Source organism: Lampetra fluviatilis, chromosome 34 (genome assembly GCF_964198595.1).
Source record: "Lampetra fluviatilis chromosome 34, kcLamFluv1.1, whole genome shotgun sequence".
NCBI lineage: Eukaryota > Metazoa > Chordata > Hyperoartia > Petromyzontiformes > Petromyzontidae > Lampetra > Lampetra fluviatilis.
In genome coordinates, this window is record NC_136308.1 from 7723056 (window position 1) to 7746111 (window position 23056).

Below are 23056 nucleotides of genomic sequence, written 5' to 3' on the forward strand. Positions count from 1 at the left end.
GCAAAGGACACGAATTTCAAGCCCCCTCTGAGGGCCTTTAACTTTGCTCAAACTGCAATACAGTGCATTACATTTGTTAGGCGCTTTGCGTACATGATGTTTAACAGTACAATTATATGTTAACTTGTATCTTGCTGTTAAAAGTAAGTATCTCGACTCATGCCTCTACATCCAAAGTAGTGTTAGTCCGGTGACTGTTGCCTATTGTTTGCCTCACAGTATGCCTTCCCTGTGATGCCTGTGTTGTTGATTGCACATTAAATATACAAATATTTGTCATGTGTGGTCGTCCGGAGTTTGTTTTTGCATAATCTATACCTGAAATGAATATATCTTGCACTGTCTGCATTTAACGCAGAAATTCACCACTTAAGATAAACACTATCGCAGCATATAGAGAGACCATTTACATATACGTTTGAATACTCATTGTTTGATACGGTGCAATGAACGTATTCATGCTTTGCTAGAAGTACAACATGATGTTGCCAACACTTGATCTGGCTTACATTGGTGGGAGGGTTCGTTGATAAGTAGCTGTTCCTACTGTGGACCAGACATTTGTGAGAAGGGGCTCATGCCCAAGTACGAATGCATACGAGTAAATGTGTGGGGCATGTGAATACTGCACTCTGAAGTCTAAACATTCCCCTCTGATTGGATATTATGGCCCCTTATTTAATTTGGTTAAACCTCAATATTTAATACAAAGCGAATCCCTCCTTTTCCCCCCTCCTTCCCCCCCTCCTTCCCCCCTCCTTCCCCCCCTCCCCCTCCTTTCCCCCCTCCCTCCTTTCCCCCCCTCCCTTCCCTCTTGCCCCCCTCCCTCCTTCCCCCCCTCCTTTCCCCCCTCCCCCTCCTTCCCCCCTCCCTCCTTCCCCCCCTCCTTTCCCCCCTCCCCCTCTTTCACCCCCTCCCTCCTTTCTCCCCCTCCCCCTCCTTTCCCCCCCTCCCTTCCCTCTTGCCCCCCTCCCTCCTTTCCCCCCTCCCCCTCTTTCACCCCCTCCCCCTCTTTCCCCCCCTCCCTCCTTTCTCCCCCTCCCTTCCCTCTTGCCCCCCTCCCTGCCCTCTCCCTCCTTACCCTCTCCCTTCCTCCCCCCTGTGTCGTCACTTCCTGCCCTGCGCCCCATGTGTCGCCAAGGCGAAGTCGCTCACCACCACGCGTCTCGCTTTCTCGCCTCGTTTCTTAAGCCGCCCGCGTCCTCCTGCCACTGTCGCTCACGCCCCCGTTTGGGCTGTTGCCTCTGCCCCCAACAGCACGTTGAAGAAGTCGTGGGGTAGGTAGCCTTTGATATTTGGGGTTGGTTTTTAAAAAATATCTTCCTCCGTGCGTGCATTCAGACTGGCACCACGTGTTGTTGTGATGGGCAGATTCATTTCCATGCGGTGCTTTTGCCTTTGCTTATGTTTTTAGTTGTTGCTACTTTTGTATATAATAATGTACTATTTAATGTGACGAATGACAGGCGTGAGTCGTGTCTTTGGTACTTGTGTGAACAGTACTCGGCTGCTTTAGTATTATCACAATACTGTACATAGGGCGGGTAAAGGTGCAGCCTTGCAATTTACGTCCCCATGCCACTGCTGGCAGAAGATGCCTGCACGAGTATAACGGACTTTACTGAGCTCTGTGTGTCCCTCTAAGAACCCATGCGAGGCCCTCTCGAACCCCTGCGTAGTCCATGCACAGTAGCGAATGTCTAATACGTTGTGAGCAGCAGCAGAGGGCAGTGTAACAACGTGAGTGATCAGCAGAAGCTATCATTTTAGATTTGAAGTTTTCGTGACTGCAAGGATGCATACTCTTGGTTCTTTCGGTAAAGTCACGTAGGTAAAGAAAAGAATAAATAAAATTAAAATGTATTTAACTTTTATTTATTGTTTTCTTTACCTAAAATAAAAATAATAGTTTAATATTTTTTATTCATTTTATTTACCTAAAATAAAAATAAGTTATTTAAAATTTTTATTTATTATTTTCTTTACCTAAAATATAAAAAAATACTTATTTATTTTTTATTTTCTTTACCTACGTGACTTTACCGAAAGAACCAAGAGTATGGAGCAGAAACTATGGCTAGGAAACTGTGCTCTAGCTATTGTATGTAATTCATCATGTGGATATCGAACAAACGCCATTGGGTTTTAATTTGACGGTGGCCTCTCCGAAATAATAAAAACTGGGCCATAGCCCCTAGTGTCAATCATGGTGACATTTACAATGACCAGGTACAGCAATCGAGTGCCCTGAGTTTTAACAGGGGCAGAAAGTTCCGTGCCCCTTTGCCACTCAAAGTTTTCCCATGCATTGTGGTTCGGTGATGCGAAATGATTGGTTTATGCCAGTACACCGGTGCCAGCTGATAGTCAAGGTTTAAAAGGATGCAGGAGAAGGCATTTTGAATGATGAATACAAACTGCAATTAAAGTGTGTTTTCTCGATAGAGTAATGTGTTATTTTATTGCAGAACAAGTGAGACAACTATTTATTAAAGTAGATTTAATTAAAGACCTAATAAATACTGTAAAAGGAGGTTTCTAATTTAAATAAATGATTCTCAACAAAGATGGACATCATTGATCAAGTGGGTTTTACTCGCGTGTAGTTTGTCACAGCACAGCTGGGAATATGTCAGCTGTTTAACATTGTGTGGAATTCAAAGTTTACGAGCAAGATGGATTGTTGCTGAACTGATAGGTTGATGACAGTGTTGGTAGTCATACATCCAGCATTAAACGGCTCCCCTCTCTGTTCTGTACTTCACCCAGAGACGAATCGAAACCTAACCATGCTCACTCCGGCGTTCGAGTTGAGCCAGGACACCGATCACCTGACACTGACGATTCGCGTGCCCTATGCACGTGTCTCAGAGCTGGACCTCTACATCGATGGTCACGACTTCAAGTTTTACGCCAAGCCCTACTTCTTGAGGCAAGTGCTGCCACACAACACGTGTTTCGGGCTGTACTGTGCGTGCGGTATATGTCCGACATTTCACCGCACACCCTGGAAGCATCTTCAGGAAGGGGAACATCGTGCCGAACCACATGCGGTACAATCCAAAAACACATGGGAAAGTTGTACAGCACAACCAGAACAGCATATGCAATAAGTATGATAGCTGTTGACATTTTTTTCATGAACTAACAGGTTACGTGTTTGTTGGGTGACGTCTTGCCCTTGTTATCTATGTTCTTTGGACATATTTGCAAGTTCCACGTTCAAGCCAGTATCAAAAAATGCTACCCTTGATTTTCATTCATAAATTGAAATGCTCTGTTAGGTTGAACTTGCCAGGACGGATAATTGAAGATGGACGAGAAAAGGCCTCCTATGATGCAGAAAAAGGTGCGGTGTTACACTCAAATTATACAAATAATTTATTCTACCCATTAATGTTAAACCAGGCGAGAGAGCCCATGGAAACGAAACATCTCTTTGTCAAAGGAGGATCTGATCACAAAGCAACATGGTGCATTTACAGTGGAAATATTCCTTAACATAATTAAAGATTTAGCGGTAATAACAACATATATAGTGTAAAATGTCTAATACAATACTTTACATCTTGACTTAAAGCTTTCGTGACTGCAGGAATTCATTTTCTTTGGGTCTTTCGGTAAAGTCATGTAGATAGTGACAATTCGCGTGCCCTATGCGTATCTACGTGGCTTTACCGAAAGACCCAAATAATTCAATACTTTACATTTTGCTGTTTAATATTGCTTTTCATGCAGATGATCCCAGGTTGCATTACAATAAAAACACTCTTTGGCTGATCAATCCAGCTCAAGGATGAAGCTGATGCAAACAAAAAAAATGCAATTAAACCTAAAATAGTATAACTTCAATGCGATATATTCCATCCATATTGGGTGTAATTCATTAACATGTCTTCCAGTAAAATCCACCAGAGTTCAAAAGTATTATATGCATGAAAACTTGTAAAACTGTGAGTTAAAGAAATAACTCAACACATTCATCAGCATTGGAAGGAAAATATATAATAGACGATTTTTCAGAAAACAAGCCTTATTAATAGAATGCAAAATAATGTGAATTTGTTGATATTGTTTTGAATTGTGCTTGTTCACCACTGTCAGTGCAGCTTTACCAAATAATTTGTTTCGTATGAGTGAAAGTGTCACTTCTAATTATTTTGTTTTCTTACTGCCAGGCGTGTTCACTATACGAGTCCCCAAGGAGAGCCCGGGGGAGCACTTTGAAGGGTTGGACATGCTAACGGCACTCTTAGCCCCCAGAGGATCCCGCTCAGCCAAGACGCTTGTCAACGAGATGGGTAAATAAAGTAACTCAAGCAGATGACAAACTAAATTAAGCGGTATGATCATGGTCAGTGCGACTGTAACGGAGTACCTGTAGGCGAGACAGAATGGCATGCTAGTTTGGTTTTATTTCTAATATACCCATTGAATGGATGCATGTGTCCGAATCTAGCAGGGTGTGATGTGAGAGTGGGAGATTTGTACGGGATTGAAAAAAATGTGACTGTTCTCTTCCATATGTCGGATTCTATTCATCCCTGCATGAAAATGTTATCTAGTATTACGGTAACAGAAAATACCAAATCACCCACACTGTTTCCAATCTCTTCAGATATCTGAAACTAAGTTTCGATTTAAAGCTTTCGTGACTGCAGGGATTCATCTTCTTGGTTCTTTCGGTAAAGTCACATAGAAGGGAAATAATAAAATAATATAAATAAAACATAATACAGTACAATAAAATAATATAATATGAAACTAAGCACGCTTGTGCCTGGATAATGCTTGTATGGGTGACCACCGTGCATACAATTGTTGTGATGAACTGCTGCGGCGCTGTATTGTCACCTGAGGGCAGTCCAGAAAGTTCCATTGTGCTCTAACTAATGCCTACGGGTCGCTGCCTTCAACCCGCAATGACTAGCGTGGCGAAGTATTGCCACATAATCCCCCATGATCCCCACAGTGCGGTACAGCCCCCATTCATCAGTGGTTTCTCAAAAGGGCCGTACATGGCACTCACATTGTTAAATTAGTCCATCTCGTTGATCGCATTCTGCAACAGAAGTGAGTAACATGGTTGCCGTGCTGTGCCGTCTGCTCCAGGGACACTGGGTGAGAGCCAGGAGGGTGTGGAGGAGCATGACGATGAGGAGGATGACGAGGAGGAGTTTGACTGGCAGGTGGAACAGCAGCCGTATGAGGAGCCGGCATGCTTGGGCGGCACTGGCTACGGATTTGGGGGATCACGCACTGGTGTCTTCCACCGACTGCAGGTCCAGAGAGGACTGAGCGAGCTGATGGTGTCAAACACAAATCCCCCGTCGGGATTTGTGAGACAACTTTGGGATTTTCAAAGCGTGCGCATGAGGGCAACGACTGGCCTGCCTTAAGGGAGCCATGTGTCACATGAGATGGGCACAAGAATCTTTATTAGACAAGGACATGCATTGCATCAGTTATTAATACATAAGTGTACGGAGAATTGTGGGACAAATGTAAAAACAAATGTTACGCAAAAAAGTCTAGTACATTGCATTTTTTCGTATTTGAAAAATTTGCATCACACGCACAATTTTCAAATCCAAGTTCAACCCCGCTTGGATTGGCGACCACAATGTATAATAGTTGTTATCGGCTATGGAGCTACGTTTGTGGGAAGCAGAGAGCAGTACAGCAAAATAAATTGTTTGACTGTACTTCAGTGCTCCCACATTTCTGTTTCCAACCATCCCCAGCCCACACTGTCCAAATAACCCACCCACATACCCGGTGTGTCGAGATCCTAATCCAACAGTGGTTTGGCAAAAGGCTCTTCATGTACATTTTGCTTTACCCATGCATTTTTCATGACTTCGATAGGGCAGTGGTTGTATGATTTTTGCTTGTTGAATCTCTTGCAAAACAAATCTGCCACGTGTGCAGAAGCAAGTTTTAAATTCCCCTAGATTCTGGGCATGCGAGTGCAGTGCAAGCATTGTCATAGGCTGGGCCCTTTTCAATTGAACATGCCATGGGGTTGGGGGGGGGTCACCTGTGTTGGATGCAGGAAGAGCTGAGCGATGTCATCGACCTGCAGAATCCAGAGAGTTCCACGGCCGCACAGCGCAGGACACTCCGTCTGCAAGCGGAGGATTCAAAGTTTGACGCTGATCATTACCTGTGAGTTGCTGTTCCTGTGTGTAAACTAGATAAATATATATCCTTAAGTTTTTAATGTACCCTTCTGTATAGGAGTTCAGTTTATAAGTGCTACTCATTTTTTCACATTGCATCAAAATGCATGTCATTTTAAACGTGGGTCATCGGGTTAGGCTTGCGCCTTTGAGCATGTTTTCGCTGGACTTTTTTCCACTGCTCGCTACTGCTGGCATCATCAGGAGATGAAGTTAAGATTTCAACACTCGTGCATGGCAAAAGCTTGAAAGTAGATATATTCAACACGCAGCCTAACCCAGACGACTACAATGATTATGAAATGGTTGCTAAACGCTACATCCTTAAATGTATATTGTTCAATGAATTAATTATACTGTAGTTACAAATATCCATATTTAAAATTATATGGAGATTACGTTGTAGAGTGCATATTGATTACATTCCTTAGGAGAGGGGGTGGTGTTTATTTATGATTGCGTGGCATTGTTGTGGACGTGCACTGGATTAGCATTTATTTTCTAGGTCATTTCCCACCACAGGTCCCAGGTCATTAATATGCAGATGCTTCATTTTAATGAGCGCGTGCCTGGTGTATTGAGCAAGCAGGTAATTACCAACAGTGACGTGGTGTAAAATGCCATCAATTGCCATGTGGTTACCATGTGCTGCTCTGTCAGAGCCGACTACTTTGAAGACGAGCCGGTCATGGAGATGTTGAGCTACCGGCCTTGGTGGGACGGCTGCGACGCTGGAGCAGGTGAGAAACATCTGCACCACTGGCGGAGCCAGTGGGGGGGGTGGCACGTGCCCCCCCAATGATCTGTTCGAAATCCATAATTTCGATCGGATCATTGGGGTTTATTAGTAATAAATCGGCATTTTGCGACTCTCACTGCTACTGTGTAGCCTATTATTACGTGCCAGTGACTCTATGAGATGATAGGACAATTGTATGAGTCCATAATTGGCAATAAGTAACGGCAAAGCAGTTATAAGTGACTCACAGAATTGTGCGCAGTTGCGTATACAGTACACGACTTTCCTGAAGGCGAACACCTTCAGCGAGCGCGATGCCGATCACACACGATTCGAATTCGACCCTCGATCGATGGCTGCGCCATCGTCACACATGCGTCGAATAAAAAGCAAGGGACAAGTCCTTACTTACTAACAACTCCTATCATTTTTCATTGCTGGAGGGGTTGCCCCCCTACCTGAAAATCCTGGCTCTGCCATTGATCTGCACAGTGCCAAGAGACATTGGTGCGACGTTTACCGCACATGTGTGGTAAACATGTCTTTGCCAGTGTCGTGCTGTTTTAACAGTGAAGGAAAATATGCATGTACACCCCCCCCGAGGGGGAACCCCCTTACGCCGTGGGGGTCATGAGGTATGTTTGAACATACTTCGCCACGCTGGTCAGTGCAGCTTGGGGAAGGTGAGGAGGAGTTTAACGCGGAGGTTTTTCGCAGCCACTCGTAATCCAAGTGTGGTCAGGGCGCGTATTAAGCATTTCCACACACGACTGCAGCGTCTTAGGGAGTTGAAGATGTGCGCTGTAGTGCGTGGCGGACAGCTTGAGAAAAGAATGCTAAACATGGTCGAATCTGGAATCCCACACTTGGTTAAGAAGAATATGGAAATAATTAAGGTGCTGTGGTTTTTACATGCTTTTATTTAACTCGCTTCGTCTGTTGTACACACTTCCCAATGTGCTATCGACTGCATTAGGTATGTCAAACTGATGACACCACGATATTCTATCATAAAAAATCCAAAACATATATTTAAAAACTTTTTACACGCTTTTATTTAACTTACTGTATGTGTTGTCATATCCAAAAATATTGTAACTCAATTTCAACCGTATTCCCAATGTCGTATCGACTGAAAACTTGGTATAGCTATGTCATACTGATGACAATACTATATTCTATCATTACAAATTAAAAATAGATATTTTTAAACGAACTTTTTAACGGCTCCAATTGTCCACGCTCAACTGACGTTACCTGTAAATCACCACGTGATCCCTTACGTCACGGCAAGCCTCGGGGAGCCACGCCCAGGGGCGGGGGGATGTGGAAGGAGGGGAGGGGCGATGGGGGAAGGGGGCAGGGGGAAGGGCAGCTCGGACAGTACATTTAATTAAAGTGTGTTTAAAAAAAAAAGTATTTTTTGATATTTTATGTCATTTCAGTTCCCTTCACAGAGGAGGATAAGGAGCAGCTCAGACGTTTCACCAACAAGAGTTTTGTGCTGGACCGGACATCTCGACGCCAGGCCTACCTGGGCATGGTGGACATCATCCTCGCCGTCGCCTACGATGTCCGCATCACAGGCGGCGAGAGCCATGTAAGGGTGCTCAGCGGCAGTGTCGACTCCGCCGGTCAGACTATGCCATCCCATTGTGTTTCTGCTCCGTTAGATATATTGACGAGACTTTGAGGGCCGTAATGTTAGTCACGCCTGGGTTCTGGCTTGGCCTCTTGACGGAGCTCAGTTCAAGTTTGAGCCACTCGGTTGCTTCCAAAAATGCTTGAGTGGCTCAGCTGTTGTTGCTTGGCTTGGCTCAGGCTTAGCTCATGGAAATCTTGAGCATGGCTGGAACCATGATTGAAGCCTGCTCAGGTGAAGCGTGGCTTTGCGCTTACTTAGATTTGTGCCAAAGTTAATCCTGAGCCGAACTGAGAGTAAGAATATGGGCCTCGGGCAGTAGTGCACAAGCACATTTGAAAACCAAACAGTTTGTACATAAGATAACTTGTCTCTCCTTTGTCAGTCCACTGCTGGATGAATGCCTTCCTATGCTGTGTTGGTCATGGGTCAGTGGGGGTTGTTGAGGAGGGGTGGCCCCAGAATCAGTTCAGGTATCGCTTCCCACGGATGTTATCCGTGGCCAGGAATCGAACTCAGGTTGCCGGATTCAAAGTGCAGTGCACTTGCCACTGCTACCGCTTTAACCCCTTGGTTTGAATGTTCAATTCATCTCATGGTACTAAAGTGCAATTTGGCACCTCCCAACTGTTTGTCAATCTGCCATTCCCTCTGTTAAAAACCAAGGCCTATGCCCATACTTGTAGCAAGTATGTATTTTAAGTGGTAATAATGAGGGAAGTTAATTTCGTGTTTTTCATTTGGGATTATTTGGGCCAGAGAGTTGTTCTTCACAGGGCGTTTTCCCACAGGTGGAGGGACCCTGGAACATCCGCAAACTCAGTGGAACTCTGTGCTGGTTCGAGGTGGGAAATATAGTCACATTTGAATATGTATAATTTTTTTTAATCATTAATATTCACTTGCGATGAAATGCGAGTTTGGTGTGCACATATCTTGTCATGCTTAGATGCCTCAATCTCTTAAGGGAGCGTACACGCTTATTACTGACGTTCTGTTTACGCATCATTTCAGACTTATGAGACTCTACAAGAAGTCCTGGTGTCCTTTGCCAGGAGAGCGCTTTGCTATCCACTTTACAGGCACTTTGGACTCGTCTCGAAGGTAGTAGAAGATGCAGCTCGTATATTTGCTCTGGGTAAGGAATTTTGTTCGGTGATCATTTTAATCGATGAACACTGTATCCCTATGCACTTTCAGCTCTGTGATGTCAAATACCACATGTAGTACGTGATGAAATGTCTGGTCTCCTACTCCCCGGAGCGTGCGTGTGTTGTGTTTGTTTTTGCCGTCGCTCTTTAACTCCTTACGTTGTTGTTTGCCTGCAGGCAGACAGGGTGTGATGAAGTGCCTTCTGGCAACACACAAGTTGTTCCGTGAGAATGACCCTGCCTACATCCTGAATGACATCTACATCACCGACTACTGCATCTGGGTCCAGAAGACTAAGTAAGCAGCGCAAGTTGCAGTCTCTCCCACCCACAATCTTGAGTGTTGCCGTAAGTGCCACTTGACGATCTGCTTGTAAATCCTTAATTGCCACAGACCTCACCGCCTCCTGAACCTCGCCGACGCCCTCAGGAAAGCAAAGATAAGCAAAGAAGAGCTGGGATTCGATCTGCAGGAGGAGGAAAGGATCGGGCTCATGGTGCAGAAGGAGCAGGTGCTTACAGCAGCCATGCTGCATGCCCTCATTCACTGCTTAGGGGGGCATCAAATGAAAGCTAGAATGCATGTCTTGAGCCTACTCAGACATCACGATTAATTGTTTAACAGACCCGGGGATAGTCTCGCTTTTGCAAGAGTGACCTGGGTCGTCAAAATGACAAAAGCGAGACACAGGACAGCTCTGCCCCCTCGTGCGTGACCCCCTCGTGAGTGACCCCCTGTGAGTGACGCCCTGTGAGTGACCCCCTGTGAGTGACCCCCCTTGTGAGTGACCCCCTCGTGAGTGACCCCCTGTGAGTTTACGCCCTGTGAGTGACCCCCTGTGAGTGACCCCCCTGTGAGTGACCCCCCTGTGAGTGACCCCCCTTGTGAGTGACCCCCTCGTGAAGTGACCCCCCTGTGAGTGACCCCCCTTTTGAGTGACCCCCCTGTGAGTGACCCCCTGTGAGTGACCCCCTGTGAGTGACCCCCCCCGTGAGTGACCCCCTCGTGAAGTGACCCCCCTGTGAGTGACCCCCTCTTGTTGATGTAAACGACATTGCATTCACCGGTTGCCAAAACTCTGAAGGGCGTTGCTGCATCCTTTTGAGAAGTCAACTTTGGGGGGGGGAAACTCTGCACGGTGTCTTTTTTTTATTGTGAAGTAAGTTGTATTGTGTAGCAAGTTGTATTGTGTAGCAAGTTGTATTGTGTAGTTGCATTGTGTAGTAAGTTGTTGTGTAGTAAGTTGTATTGTGTAGTAAGTTGTATTGTGAAGCAAGTTGTATTGTGTAGTAAGTTGTGTTGTGTAGCAAGTTGTTTGTGTAATAAGTTGTATTGTGTAGTTGTATTGTGTAGTAAGTTGTATTGTGTAGTAAGTTGTATTGTGTAGTAAGTTGTATTGTGTAGTTGTATTGTGTAGTTGTATTGTGTAGTTGTATTGTGTAGTTGTATTGTGTAGTTGTATTGTTTAGTTAGTTGTATTGTGTAGTAAGTTGTATTGTGTAGTTGTATTGTGTAGTTGTATTGTGTAGTTGTATTGTGTAGTTGTATTGTGTAGTAAGTTGTATTGTGTAGTAAGTTGTATTGTGTAGTAAGTTGTATTGTATAGTAAGTTGTGTTGTGTAGCAAGTTGTTTTGTGTAATAAGTTGTATTGTGTAGTTGTATTGTGTAGTTGTATTGTGTAGTTGTATTGTGTAGTAAGTTGTATTGTGTAGTAAGTTGTATTGTGTAGTTGTATTGTGTAGTAAGTTGTATTGTATAGTAAGTTGTATTGTGTAGTAAGTTGTGGGACAAAGCACCGTCAGCAGCGCTGATATATTGGGGGTCACATCCGGCAGCCACCCGTAAATAAACCAGTTCCTCAAACGTGGCAATTGATGGGCTTACTAAGGTCTGTACAAAAACCCGTCATTTTAAATGTTTGTTTTGCTTAGATTGGCCTCATTGCAGCTTTTTGAGAATTGAACTGATAAATCAGCCCTGATGGAGATGCAGCAAAACCCACTCTCTGAATTAATAGGTCACTTGAAGTTCTGTTTTCTGACACTTGGTGGTGCACTGCCGTTGGCAGGCGTTTACTCGTCTCCTCGACATCGTAACATTGTAATATTCCTTGCTTTTATCCGTTTAGGAGGAGGAGAAGAAGTTGAAAGTAGACATAAAGGACGCGGATGAAAGTGCAGCCAGTGGTTCGGTGTCAGAACTCTCCTCTGACCTCAAGCATCTCAACATCCAACACGATGCATGGGCAGAGCACGAGAATGGCGGCAGCAGCAGCAGTAGCAGCAGTTCGGACTCGGAAAGCGAGAGCGAGTCTTCTGACAGCGAAAGTTCAGACAGCAGCAGCAGTGAATCTACAGACGGGAGCAGCAGCAGCAGCAGTAGCGAATGTGAGGACGAGGCTGTTGGCACTACCGAGGCCAACTTTGATGCCATGAAACATCAAGAGGCTGCGATGTCGGCATCGGATGTCTCGGATCAGGGTGAGGCCCCTTCTCTGGACATCCAGGCAAGGGGAGCGGCAGACGACCGGGCGGCGTTGGGTGAAGCGCGCGAGTGTGCGGTGCTCGCACGATCTCCCGCGACTCAAAAAAATAGCCGTGTGCACGAGGGAAGCCCACGGGACACTCGCAACCCGACCGGGATTGACCACGGGCAGCCAGGCATCGGCGCTGGCCCCCCGCCGGAGGTACGCCAGTTTCTGGAAGTGAAACCAAAAGCGGAATTCCTCAAGTTGGTCGAAATGCCTGTGGCCTTGGGCCAGCTGGAGGAGGGGAGCGAGGGAGAGCGATGCGAGGAACCGAGGGGACGGCCGCTCATCGAAGAATTGTGACTGGGAAATTTGCATGGAAATAGCGTCGGATAGAAAAAGCCTTGCTCGTCACGCGCGGAGTTACTACGTTCTTGACAGGAGCTACAATCGGCAAATCCGCAATCTGCAGGCTCGGAGGCATATGTGAAAAACGAGGGTTTGATTCACGGTCTGTAATATGACCCCCCCCCCCCCTTTCATTGTATGTTACCCGACATAAACCCAAACATTAAGCGGTATTTTGAGTGTAAAAAAAAATGCGATTAATATTTTCTCGTGTAAAATATAACTTGGATGGTAAATGTATAGCATTGGAAATATATAATGTAGTGTACAGTATTGTACACGTATCCACGTACAATATTGTACACTGCATGAAGAAACAATTTTGCGTTTGAACCCCTTTAGCCCCACTGGAAGCTGGGAAACGCCACTTGGCCTTGGATGATGGAGACAAGTCGGCACTGTTCTTAGGGGCCGCCCATAAATGACGTCACGCGATTTTGTACGATTTTTGAACCCCGCCCCCTTCGTCACACGGCGTCACAAAAGTCAGACCCCCCCCCTCAAAAATGACGTCACAAAGCTCTGCCCCCCCCCCCCCCCAAAAAGCATGCTTCAAATCGCTTTAAAGTATTGTCATTGTAGTGCGTATTTAATGTGGCGCTGCACTCTGATGTTGTAGGAGAAAACACTTATTAAAAGTATATTTAATTAAGTAGAACGTCTTGGTTCTTTCGGTAAAGTCACGTAGAAGGAAAATAATACAAATATAAAACAATAAAATTCTCACGACGTTTCGACTGCAACACAAGCAATCGTCGTCAGGTGTGAAATCCACAGCAAGAAAATTTGTGGATTTCACACCTGATGGTGACTGCTTGTGTTGCAGTCGAAACGTCGTGAGAATTTAATTGTTTTATATTTTTATTATTTTATTATTTCCCTGTGACGTCACATTTCCCAAACACCCCCCCCCCCCGTCACACCTTGTCACAAATGTCTGCCCACCCCCAGGTGCGTGACGTCATTTATGGACGGCCCCTTACTCGGCAGCATCATCGCGAGCAGCACAGTTCTGATGCACGTAGGAATCTCGTGGTCGATCCGTGAACTGTGCCCCACAATACATTTGGCGCAAAATCACTGTCGCTAAAGCCGCGAGACACGGGTTTGCTATATTTCATTGCCCTGCTGTGTTGTGAAATAAAAATGATAAAACGTCCATTTAATATTGTATTGTAATAAAACTTGTATTTTCGTCTAATAAATTGCCAATGGAAACCTGTGTGTGATCGGTCATATCACAAGCCAAAGCATCGTACAAATAGGCGATGTTCTGTATCGGTAGCCACCAGAGTGGAATGTTGTCACATCAGGAAAGCCACTGCACTCGGTTTCATTATATCAGAGCTTGCTTGGTTTTACATCGCCAGTAAATTAACATACCAAATCCTCTTGAAAAGGTCGCTATTAAATTGGCTTCAGTTTAATGTTACCGCTCTTTATTAAAGAAGCGTGTGTAATACCTTTTAAAGTGGTCGAGAGATGAGGCATATAATGAGGACAAAAGTGATAGTGCTCGCTTATATTATACCCTTAGTTTTTTCGGTAAAGTCACGTAGGTAAAAAAATTAAATTAAAAATAAAATAATAAAAATCACGACGTTTCGGAGGCAACACAAGTCTCCGTCATCAGGTGGGACCGTCACAGCCAGATTTGCTGTATCTAAGAGTATGAATCCTTGCAGTCACGAAAGCTTCAAATCTAGACTCGCTTATATTCGTGGGTCTGTTCGGTAAAGTCACGTGGATGGGTTCATCTTTACCGAAAGCGCCAAGAATATGAATTCCTGCAGTCACGAAAGCTTTAAGTCAAGTGCTGGTTTTATATAATACATATTTGAATTCATATAGCGTTTTAATAGATACATCCAGAGCTTGCCGGTTCAATCTTCCGATATGGCAGCTGAAACAATAAGCAATTTAAATGCCGCCTACGGTCCACTCAGTCGTGTCAACGGGTACATCACGCTGTCGATTGGCAGGCCACGTGTGGCTAGGTTTGAAGTGTGGACGTTTCCCACCTCCCAAGCCGTGATTCCAGCGTGAACGAGAGAGGAGGCCAAATTCCGTTCATTGGAGGCCCTCCTTCCACCACATGCAGTGTAAACATAATTTCTGCGCTACATATTTGCCTTTTTGCCTTCACGTTATGACTAAATACCCAAGCATCTCTGTGTGACCTGTACAGAGCACGTGTAAAAATATAAACTCGCGTTAGGACAGAAGAAAAATAGTGATAGCATTTAAGTGGGCAGATTGAGCAGAATTCCAACCTTACCGACAAGCCATCTCATCCACCTTAAACATCGCAATTGATTTAAAGCTTTCGTGACTGCAGGGATTCATCTTCTTGGTTTTTTCGGTAAAGTCACGTAGAATTGAAATAATAAAATAATAAAAATAAAACATAGTAAAATAATTCTCACGACGTTTCGGCCACAACGCAAGCAGCCGTCCTCAGGTGAAGAACAGGTCTGTCGAGAAGACAGAGTCTCTGTCCTCAGGTGAAGAACAGGTCTGTCGAGAAGACAGAGTCTCTGTCCTCAGGTGGAGAACAGGTCTGTCGAGAAGACAGAGTCTCTGTCTTCTCGACAGACCTGCGTTGTGGCCGAAATGTCGTGAGAATTATTTTATTATGTTTTATTTTTATTATATCCATTCTACGTGACTTTACCGAAAGAACCAAGAAGATCGCAAATGGTGTTCTCGTGGTGCTACAATATCAACGCTTGTGTGGTTTCACAGCAATTGATGATCATTGGTCTCATGAATGATCGGCGAGTTGTCTTTCGTAGAGCGAGCGGCTTACAATGCAATCGGAAGGTTGGGGTTTTGACTCCTCGGCACATCGTCCATCTGACAAAAAACAGTTCCGTTTTGTGGGGAAGTCAACAGCGGTGGATCTATGGATATACTTGCCACCCCCTCACCACGGGTGTGTGGCATTTCCAGCAGTGGCTTAGCTGTAAGCAGGGGATGAGCCTCCGCCTCGGTGACCATTTGAGCAGGAAATCACATTGGAACGGTTATGGAACCATGCAGCTCCTCCATGTTAGAAGTTGTATTGAAATCCTGCCCGTTCTCAGCGATTATGTTTTTTTTAAATCAACACACTAGGGGGCAGCACTTTGTCACGCGGCCTGCTAAATAGTAACGTGTGCACATGACGATCGATGTTTGTTATCCTTCTCGCTGTATTTTAGCCAAATTGTGACGGGGAAAAAAACCGTGATGAGATTTGTTTTTTTTTGTGGCCGCTTATTGGTGACAGGGTTGAGATCATCGCCTACACTGGAGGACTCGGTTTTAATCATGAGTGGCTGCCCACGTTTGACCCCCAGGATCTCGCCGATGCAGCCTCGGTGCTCTGACCCGTATGACCACCTGCCCACTTCCCTTATTTGAATCTCTAAAATTAATTAAAAGACGCACCGCTCGATTTTAAGAACCTTACTCACATTTTTTTTGCCGTTTACCATTCCTCCAAAAAGCGTCGGATCTACTTAAATAACAAACAAGCATGGGAGGTGTTTATTTACGTGAAAACTAAAATATATTTTTTTTCGATTTAAAGCTTTCGTGACTACAGGGATTAATCTTCTTGGTTATTTCGGTAAAGTCACGTATAAGGGAAATAAGCAATTATTTTAATCTATTATTCTACCAATACTTCCCAGCTGATTTTGGGGGGTTTTTAGCAGCCAAACTGGACTGCTTTTGACTCCTCAGCAGTTTCTGTTGCATGTTAAATGCTACCATGCACCCATGGAATAGACGATGGTCATGGCCTTGATTTCACGCGTTTCTATCACTGAATATAATGCAATAGATATGGCATGGTTTTTGGATTATCTCAAAGGATGGAAACACTGGTTGCTGTGTTTTATACCACAGTTGCTGAACACAGGCTCAAAAGCCCAAAATGCCCAGCAGTCCACACCAAACAGCAATATTTATGAGTTCGCACCTTTGTTGAATTGAGCAAGGTTAGACAAATTGTCAAGAGAGATCATGGGAGTGAATTTCAAACGCACGCACTGCAAAAAACGCCAAAAGACAACTGTTTAGACCTGCAGCATGGTGGTTGAACACAGTGAGGATGAGACAAAATGGTGAGTCTGGTAGACTTTGAGTCTTGAACATGGGTGAAGAAACGAAGGAGTTCATGGGAGCAGTAACAATGTAAGTAGCGAATGCAAGAGTGATAAGGAGGTGGACTGACCACTGGTGAGCGAGTGAATGGAGCAAGTCGGTGAAGGGTGGACCATAAATCAACATGACTGCTTGACTTTGAATTCTATCAAGTAAGTCTGCCTGTAAGAATGGGCTCCAGAAAGGTCAACGAGCAGCCAGTGATCCAACGCTGTCCCCTGTCGCCTTGTCCAAGCCGCGCCTTTAAACCATAGCCACAGTCCACTGGGGCTCGTGGATGCATTACTCACCGGTGGCATTAGTTGGCTTTGATTTTAAACACTCATACCTTGTGGAACGTCTGCCGGCCACGGCTGGGGGTGCGATCAATAAGGATAATAGCGGTTCCTTCGTCCCAAGCTCTGTCATCAATTTGGAGGCTTAATCCTGGAGGGAATGTCTGAGCACCCACTCGTAACACCTGGAGTGGTGTGCTGCAAAAAAAAAGCAATTGGAATGATTCATTAATATTGAGTTGTGAAAAAGAATGGGGAATCTTGTATTGGTTGCGAGAATTAGCATATTTTAAGCATGTATTTCCACCAAAGAATACTTAGGGGGATAGAGTTGAAATGGCAGTGTAATATGGTAAATGAAATCGAGTCACTTATAGAGAAATACTTTATATATGGTTCTTAACAAATGAGTGGCGAAACATATGGAAACTGTACTTCAATCGCCATCGGCATAGGCCATTAAGTGTCCACTGCTGGATGAAGGCCTTGCCAAAATCATCACCATCAATAAAGGTCTTGTGATGCAACAATCCATATAGCTCCTGCAACCGAGCTGATTTTCATCACTCCGTCTCCGCAGTGTACGACCTGCCAGGCGTGTTCTCTCCTTTAGCTGCCGCTCCGTTGTTCGCCTCTACCGCAGGCCTACAACCCTGTTGGTGATGTGTCGTGCTCAAGCCCCTAAACAGTCAATTCGATGTTCGTCTTGGCTATGTGATCCTATGTATGCTCCTTTTTCGCACTTCTCAGCTTTTTGTTCAATTTTGTAAAACGTGTGCCAGTGTCCACGTCTATGATCGATATGTCAAAGCAGGTAATACGCATGGATTTTGGATGTTTCTTCTTTGGGCAGGCATTGCTTTTCATTAAGTTCAGCTTTCCAAAAGCTTTCCAAACTGCCGCTGTCCGCCTCTACTTCATAAATGTAATCCTGGCTCCACCTTCAATAATTGCCCAAGGTACACAAACTCACTCGAATGTCTTCTTGGTTCTTTCGGTAAAGTCACGTAGAAGGGAAGTAATAAAATAATAAAAATAAAACAATAAAATAATTCTCACGACGTTTCGGCCACAACGCAAGCAGCCGTCCTCAGGTGAAGAACATGTCTTCCCTTCTACGTGACTTTACCGAAAGAACCAAGAAGATGAATCCCTGCAGTCACGAAAGCTTTAAATCGAAATTTCACTCGAATGTGTTTTCCACGTGTGTCCCCCCGTGACGTACCTTCAACTGTTGAGTGAACTGACATGTGTTTTGCAAATTTTATCTTGAATCCCACTTTTCTGCTTTCATTATAACGGTTTTTTTCGATCATTGTACGTTTTTCATTTCCATTGCCTGTCACCATGAGTCATCAGCAATCGCCACACGCAAGAAGAAGACATGAGTCATTCACAAATCGGAGGTGGTTAATGTTTTCTCAACTTACATTTATAGCCATTGCATGAATCTATATTGTTCACAAAGAACGTTCGGGGAGGGAAACAGACGAATTGAAAATGTAGAGGACTAACAAACCACACACGAGCAGGCTGGCATTCTGAAAAGGTTTACGAGCTATCACGTACACGTGATCAATCAGCTCTTTGGAAAATATGTGAGAATTAAATACCATTATGCCTTTCCTTTGTACACTTCGGGAGGACATTTATTTCCCGAGCAAATCTCTGCAGTCGTCGAAGCTCTCACAAAGCCAGCGCTGAATGAAAACGTGTTTTCTAAGAGGCGTTCGACAAATAAAAAAACCCTTTGAAAATGTAAGAGCTATAAACAGTACTGAGATTGCGTCAAGTAACAAAATAGTGCAATATTGGTAGCGATCTCACAACGAGACGTGCTTTTAAGCGAAAGTTATGCACAGTGCCATGAGTTGTTGCGTTCCGAATTCTGCAACACGAGCAGATATATTCACTGACGTTCAACCAAAGCAATAAGCACAAAGTGGTCCCAACTGTAGCCTTGGCCCCAACATTATTTGTTAATAAATCACCTTTAGTGGCCTGTCAGAGAGGTGCATTGTTGAGTCACTCTTAACGCATGCAGACACGTGCACATTCACGGAAAATGTAAACACCCCAGGAATTAATCTCCCGTTTAGGGGCACAGAGCGATGCTCGGGGTTGGTGCAGAAGTTCTCATCGTCGTTGGCTTGCGTATAACGCAAGAGTCAGCCCACTATGAAGACAAATGCGGCTCCAAAGTGAAACAAAAACAAATGAAAATAGGCCCTCTCCGCTTCAAAGCCATCCGTCATCCCCATAACCACCGCAGCAGCCTTCGTCATCACTCGAAGTCCATCATTATCAATCACGGCAGTGTGTCACACCATCACGGTATCCAACAAAGTAAAGTGAGAATACGACACGGCTGGACTTGTAAACATACATTTATTTACGTCACCTTCGCGTCACTGCAAATTCTCTCTCCAAATGTCACGCCCCGAGCTTTGCTTTTCTTTTCTTCGACTCTCTCATCTCTAGAATGGAGAATGTACTGCCACTGTGTGTCAGATATTTCGTTGACCTGCTCTCACTGCCTATGTATAGAACAGTCGTGAAGAGAGAAATGAGCCAGCGTACCTGAGATCCTGGGTGCGAATCTTTGTTTAGACCTGAACAGCCACCTGTGATTTAACTGCATTCTCAGTTGATGGCCTCAGCCTGGCCATACATTACACTGGTCAACACACTTTTTCTGGCATAAGGTATTCCAACGGGTCTAAGGCATCTTCTTGGTTCCTTCGGTAAAGTCACGTAGAAGGGAAGTAAGAAAATAATAAAAATAAAACAATAAAACAATTCTCACGACGTTTAGGCCACAACGCAAGCAGCCGTCCTCAGGTGAAAACCAGGTCTGTCGAGGCGACAGCGTCTGATTTTGGGTCTAAGGTAATTTTGGGGTGCTGATTCCAAATCTGGCATCAGTTTTTGTCTATCACATCAGGTTTTTGAGATATCAAATATTGCATTTTCAATAAAAACTGCAGAAGACAAATTATAAATAAATGTGGATATCTACATGAAATGATATTATAAACACACTATCCTAAAAATACAGCACCATATTTTAACACTAAAGCAGTCACTGACTCGCAACAACTTGCAATCATAAGTGACAGAGTTAATTTCGGGTAAAATCAATGAAAATGGGGTATGCCGATAGCATTAAAATGATCAGATTTGGAATCAGCACCCTGAAATTAGTCTAAAACAGCTGCAAAAGTCCAGGCAAGAAATTTTTTTTTTGTTGACCAGTGTTATTACAGTACACATGCAAAAACACACATTCAACTAAATTTGGTGAATTTCCAGCTCTTGAGAAGTAATATGTGCATCAGTGTAACGGCAGTGCGATTAACTCGTCTCTTTCGTAGGGTGTGTGAGTGTTTCGCTTGGTGTGTGGAAACCAAAAAGTCACTTGAAGGGATTTCAAATCCGTTATACATTAAATAAAACTAGTTTTATTTTACCAGCCAAGGCGCACTGAGCTATACAGCTCTTTTTCAGAAGCGACCTGGTTATCACAAATGACAGCTTAACCACGTGGCTTATCACGTGGACAATTACAGCCGCAGCCAAATATTCTGGAGGTCTGCTAGCTCGGCCCTTTCGCTAACACGAGGCGGCCACACTGCTCAGCCAAAAGTTCCCAGCGTGCACTTCACCTCGTGATATGACGCCAAGTGGCACACCTGACGTGAACTTGGAGAAAGAGACCGAATATTAATATGCGCTCGTCAGAATTGTCGTCTCAAACGCTCCTGAGTGGCACACCCGGTGGAACAAACACCGCCGGGAGCAAATGCCATATCCTCTGTTTGATGGGGCTTGGCTTTATGGGGGAGAATCGGGAAAGGTGGGTTGAGATGTGACCATGGTGCACATATGAAAGGGATGGGGAGAGATTGAATTGATGGCAGATAATGCAGCGCTCCTTTGGCTTGAGGGGGCGGGAGTGGAAGTCATTTCAAATGAAGGGCACGCGCAATCGATATCACCTTCCGTTTTAAGGAGCTCCTCGAGAGGCTGTGATGACTTACAGAGCTAAAGATGAAGGTTTTTCATTTTTTGCAGACGTAGTTTGGTGTTTTGGGGGGTGAGGTGTGGGGACGGGGGGAGACAGTTGTGGGTATCAAACAGTTCTGTAGCCCGCAAACAACTCATGCATGTGCTTTTCTTGTCTGCAAAGCCAACTGCACCTTCGTCTCGACGTTCATTTGCATCTCATCTTCTTGCACCCAAGTGCGAGAAACGAGGACGCACTCCTTTGTTTCGTGCTCAATCCCAAAAAGGTTCATATCGGAGAGAATTGCGAGTTTCGAGTGGCCAGGTGGAGGGCTCACCTGATTGGCCAGGAGGAGGGCTCACCTGATTGGCCAGGAGGAGGGCTCACCTGATTGGCCAGGAGGAGGGCTCACCTGATTGGCCAGGTGGAGGGCTCAACTGATTGGCCAGGAGGAGGGCTCACCTGATTGGCCAGGAGGAGGGCTCACCTGATTGGCCAGGAGGAGGGCTCACCTGATTGGTCAAGAGGAAGGCTCACCTGATTGGCCAGGAGGAGGGCTCACCTGATTGGCCAGGAGGACGGCTCACCTGATTGGCCAGGAGGAGGGCTCACCTGATTGGCCAGGAGGAGGGCTCACCTGATTGGCCAAGAGGAGGGCTCACCTGATTGGCCAAGAGGAGGGCTCACCTGATTGGCCAGGAGGAGGGCTCACCTGATTGGCCAGGAGGAGGGCTCACTTGATTGGCCAGGAAGAGGGCTCACCTGATTGGCCAGGAGGATGGCTCACCAGATTGGCCAGGAGGATGGCTCACCTGATTGGCCAGGAGGAGGGCTCACCTGATTGGCCAGGAGGATGGCTCACCTGATTGGACAGGAGGAGGGCTCACCTGATTGGACAGGAGGATGGCTCACCTGATTGGCCAGGAGGATGGCTCACCTGATTGGCCAGGAGGAGGGCTCACCTGATTGGCCAGGAGGAGGGCTCACCTGATTGGACAGGAGGAGGGCTCACCTGAATGCATGCGCGTCTCACCTGCGAAGATTCCACTCCCTCGGGACCGCCGCTGATTTCTAACTCCATCGTAAGCACGATCTTGCCTTGACATGATGATCACTCGAGCAGAATGTAGTTCAGGGTGCAGAAGCAGGAACCGTTTCGTGACCGCGCTGTACGCATTTGTTGCTTGTGGGAAAGTTGTGCGTAGATTAATACGACCATGTTTGAGAGACATAGAGACATGATTTGTCGATTAAGCAGATTAATCAACCAGATATTGTGATCGACTACATTCGTTGTGGTAGATTTTCTTGGGCCCCCTTTAAAAATAGTGGATGCCCCCCCCCCACATCCTGCTTTCAGAAGGCGGGAAACCCCCTATAAAGCACACATGAGGGTGACGCTGCTGACGATTATGACTATTATTTGGTTATTTCGGTTAAGTCACGTCTAAAGATAAAATAATAAATTAAATTAAATAATAGAATACGACGTTTCGATTGCAACACAAGCAATCATCATCTATTATTATTTAATTTATTTTATCTTTAGACGTGACTTAACCGAAAGAACCAAATAATAATTCCTGCAGTCACGAAAGTTCTAAAATTAATATTGACGATTATGACGTCACCAAGCCCCACCGATCACCACCCATCCAGCGGCACACGACGGTACACATGCCAGACTTTTTTTTGACCTCTAAGGGGCCGTCCATAAATGACGCCACGCGATTTTGAACGATTTTTGACCCCCCCCCCCTCGTCACACAGCGTCACAAAAAGTCAAACCCCGCCTCAAATATGACGTCACAAAGCTCTGCCCCCACCCCAAAAATAAAACGTGCTTCAAATCGCTTTAAACTATTGTCATTGTAGTGCGTATTTAATGTACCGCTGCACTCTGATGTTGTAGGAGAAAACATTTATTAAAACGTCTATTTAATTAACAGTGCCGGCCCGAGCCTCTTGGGGGCCCTAAGCAGAATTTGATTTGGGGGCCCCCCTCCCACCACGCAGACTCATCTGTGCTAGA

At 45.1% G+C, this 23056-nt stretch overlaps 1 protein-coding gene across 2 annotated transcripts; it reads left to right on the forward strand.

Annotated features, from left to right (window-relative positions):
* The first annotated feature begins 1086 nt into the window (after window positions 1–1086).
* On the forward strand, window positions 1087–13340 carry SHQ1 (SHQ1, H/ACA ribonucleoprotein assembly factor). Of its 2 annotated transcripts, XM_078872444.1 has the most exons (13): window positions 1088–1277; window positions 2770–2932; window positions 3285–3349; window positions 4179–4301; window positions 5113–5282; window positions 6056–6168; window positions 6843–6922; window positions 8367–8521; window positions 9355–9408; window positions 9578–9701; window positions 9892–10012; window positions 10109–10226; window positions 11845–13340. In XM_078872444.1, exons 2-13 carry the CDS (start codon window positions 2790–2792, stop codon window positions 12544–12546), a joined length of 1968 nt encoding a protein of 655 aa, XP_078728570.1. In that variant the 5' UTR covers window positions 1088–1277; window positions 2770–2789; the 3' UTR covers window positions 12547–13340. The 2 variants fall into 2 exon arrangements, with proteins under 2 accessions (XP_078728571.1, XP_078728570.1); XM_078872445.1 differs by lacking the exon at window positions 4179–4301 and having other exon boundaries at window positions 1087–1277.
* Window positions 13341–23056: the final 9716 nt, after the last annotated feature.

Coding starts and splice junctions, on each gene's coding strand:
- SHQ1 (XM_078872444.1), top strand. CDS start 2,790: ATGCTCACTCCGGCGTTCGAGTTGAGCCAGGACACCGATCACCTGACA. Junction 6,923..8,366: donor CGGCTGCGACGCTGGAGCAG/GTGAGAAACATC, acceptor ATGTCATTTCAG/TTCCCTTCACAGAGGAGGAT. Junction 8,522..9,354: donor TCACAGGCGGCGAGAGCCAT/GTAAGGGTGCTC, acceptor GTTTTCCCACAG/GTGGAGGGACCCTGGAACAT.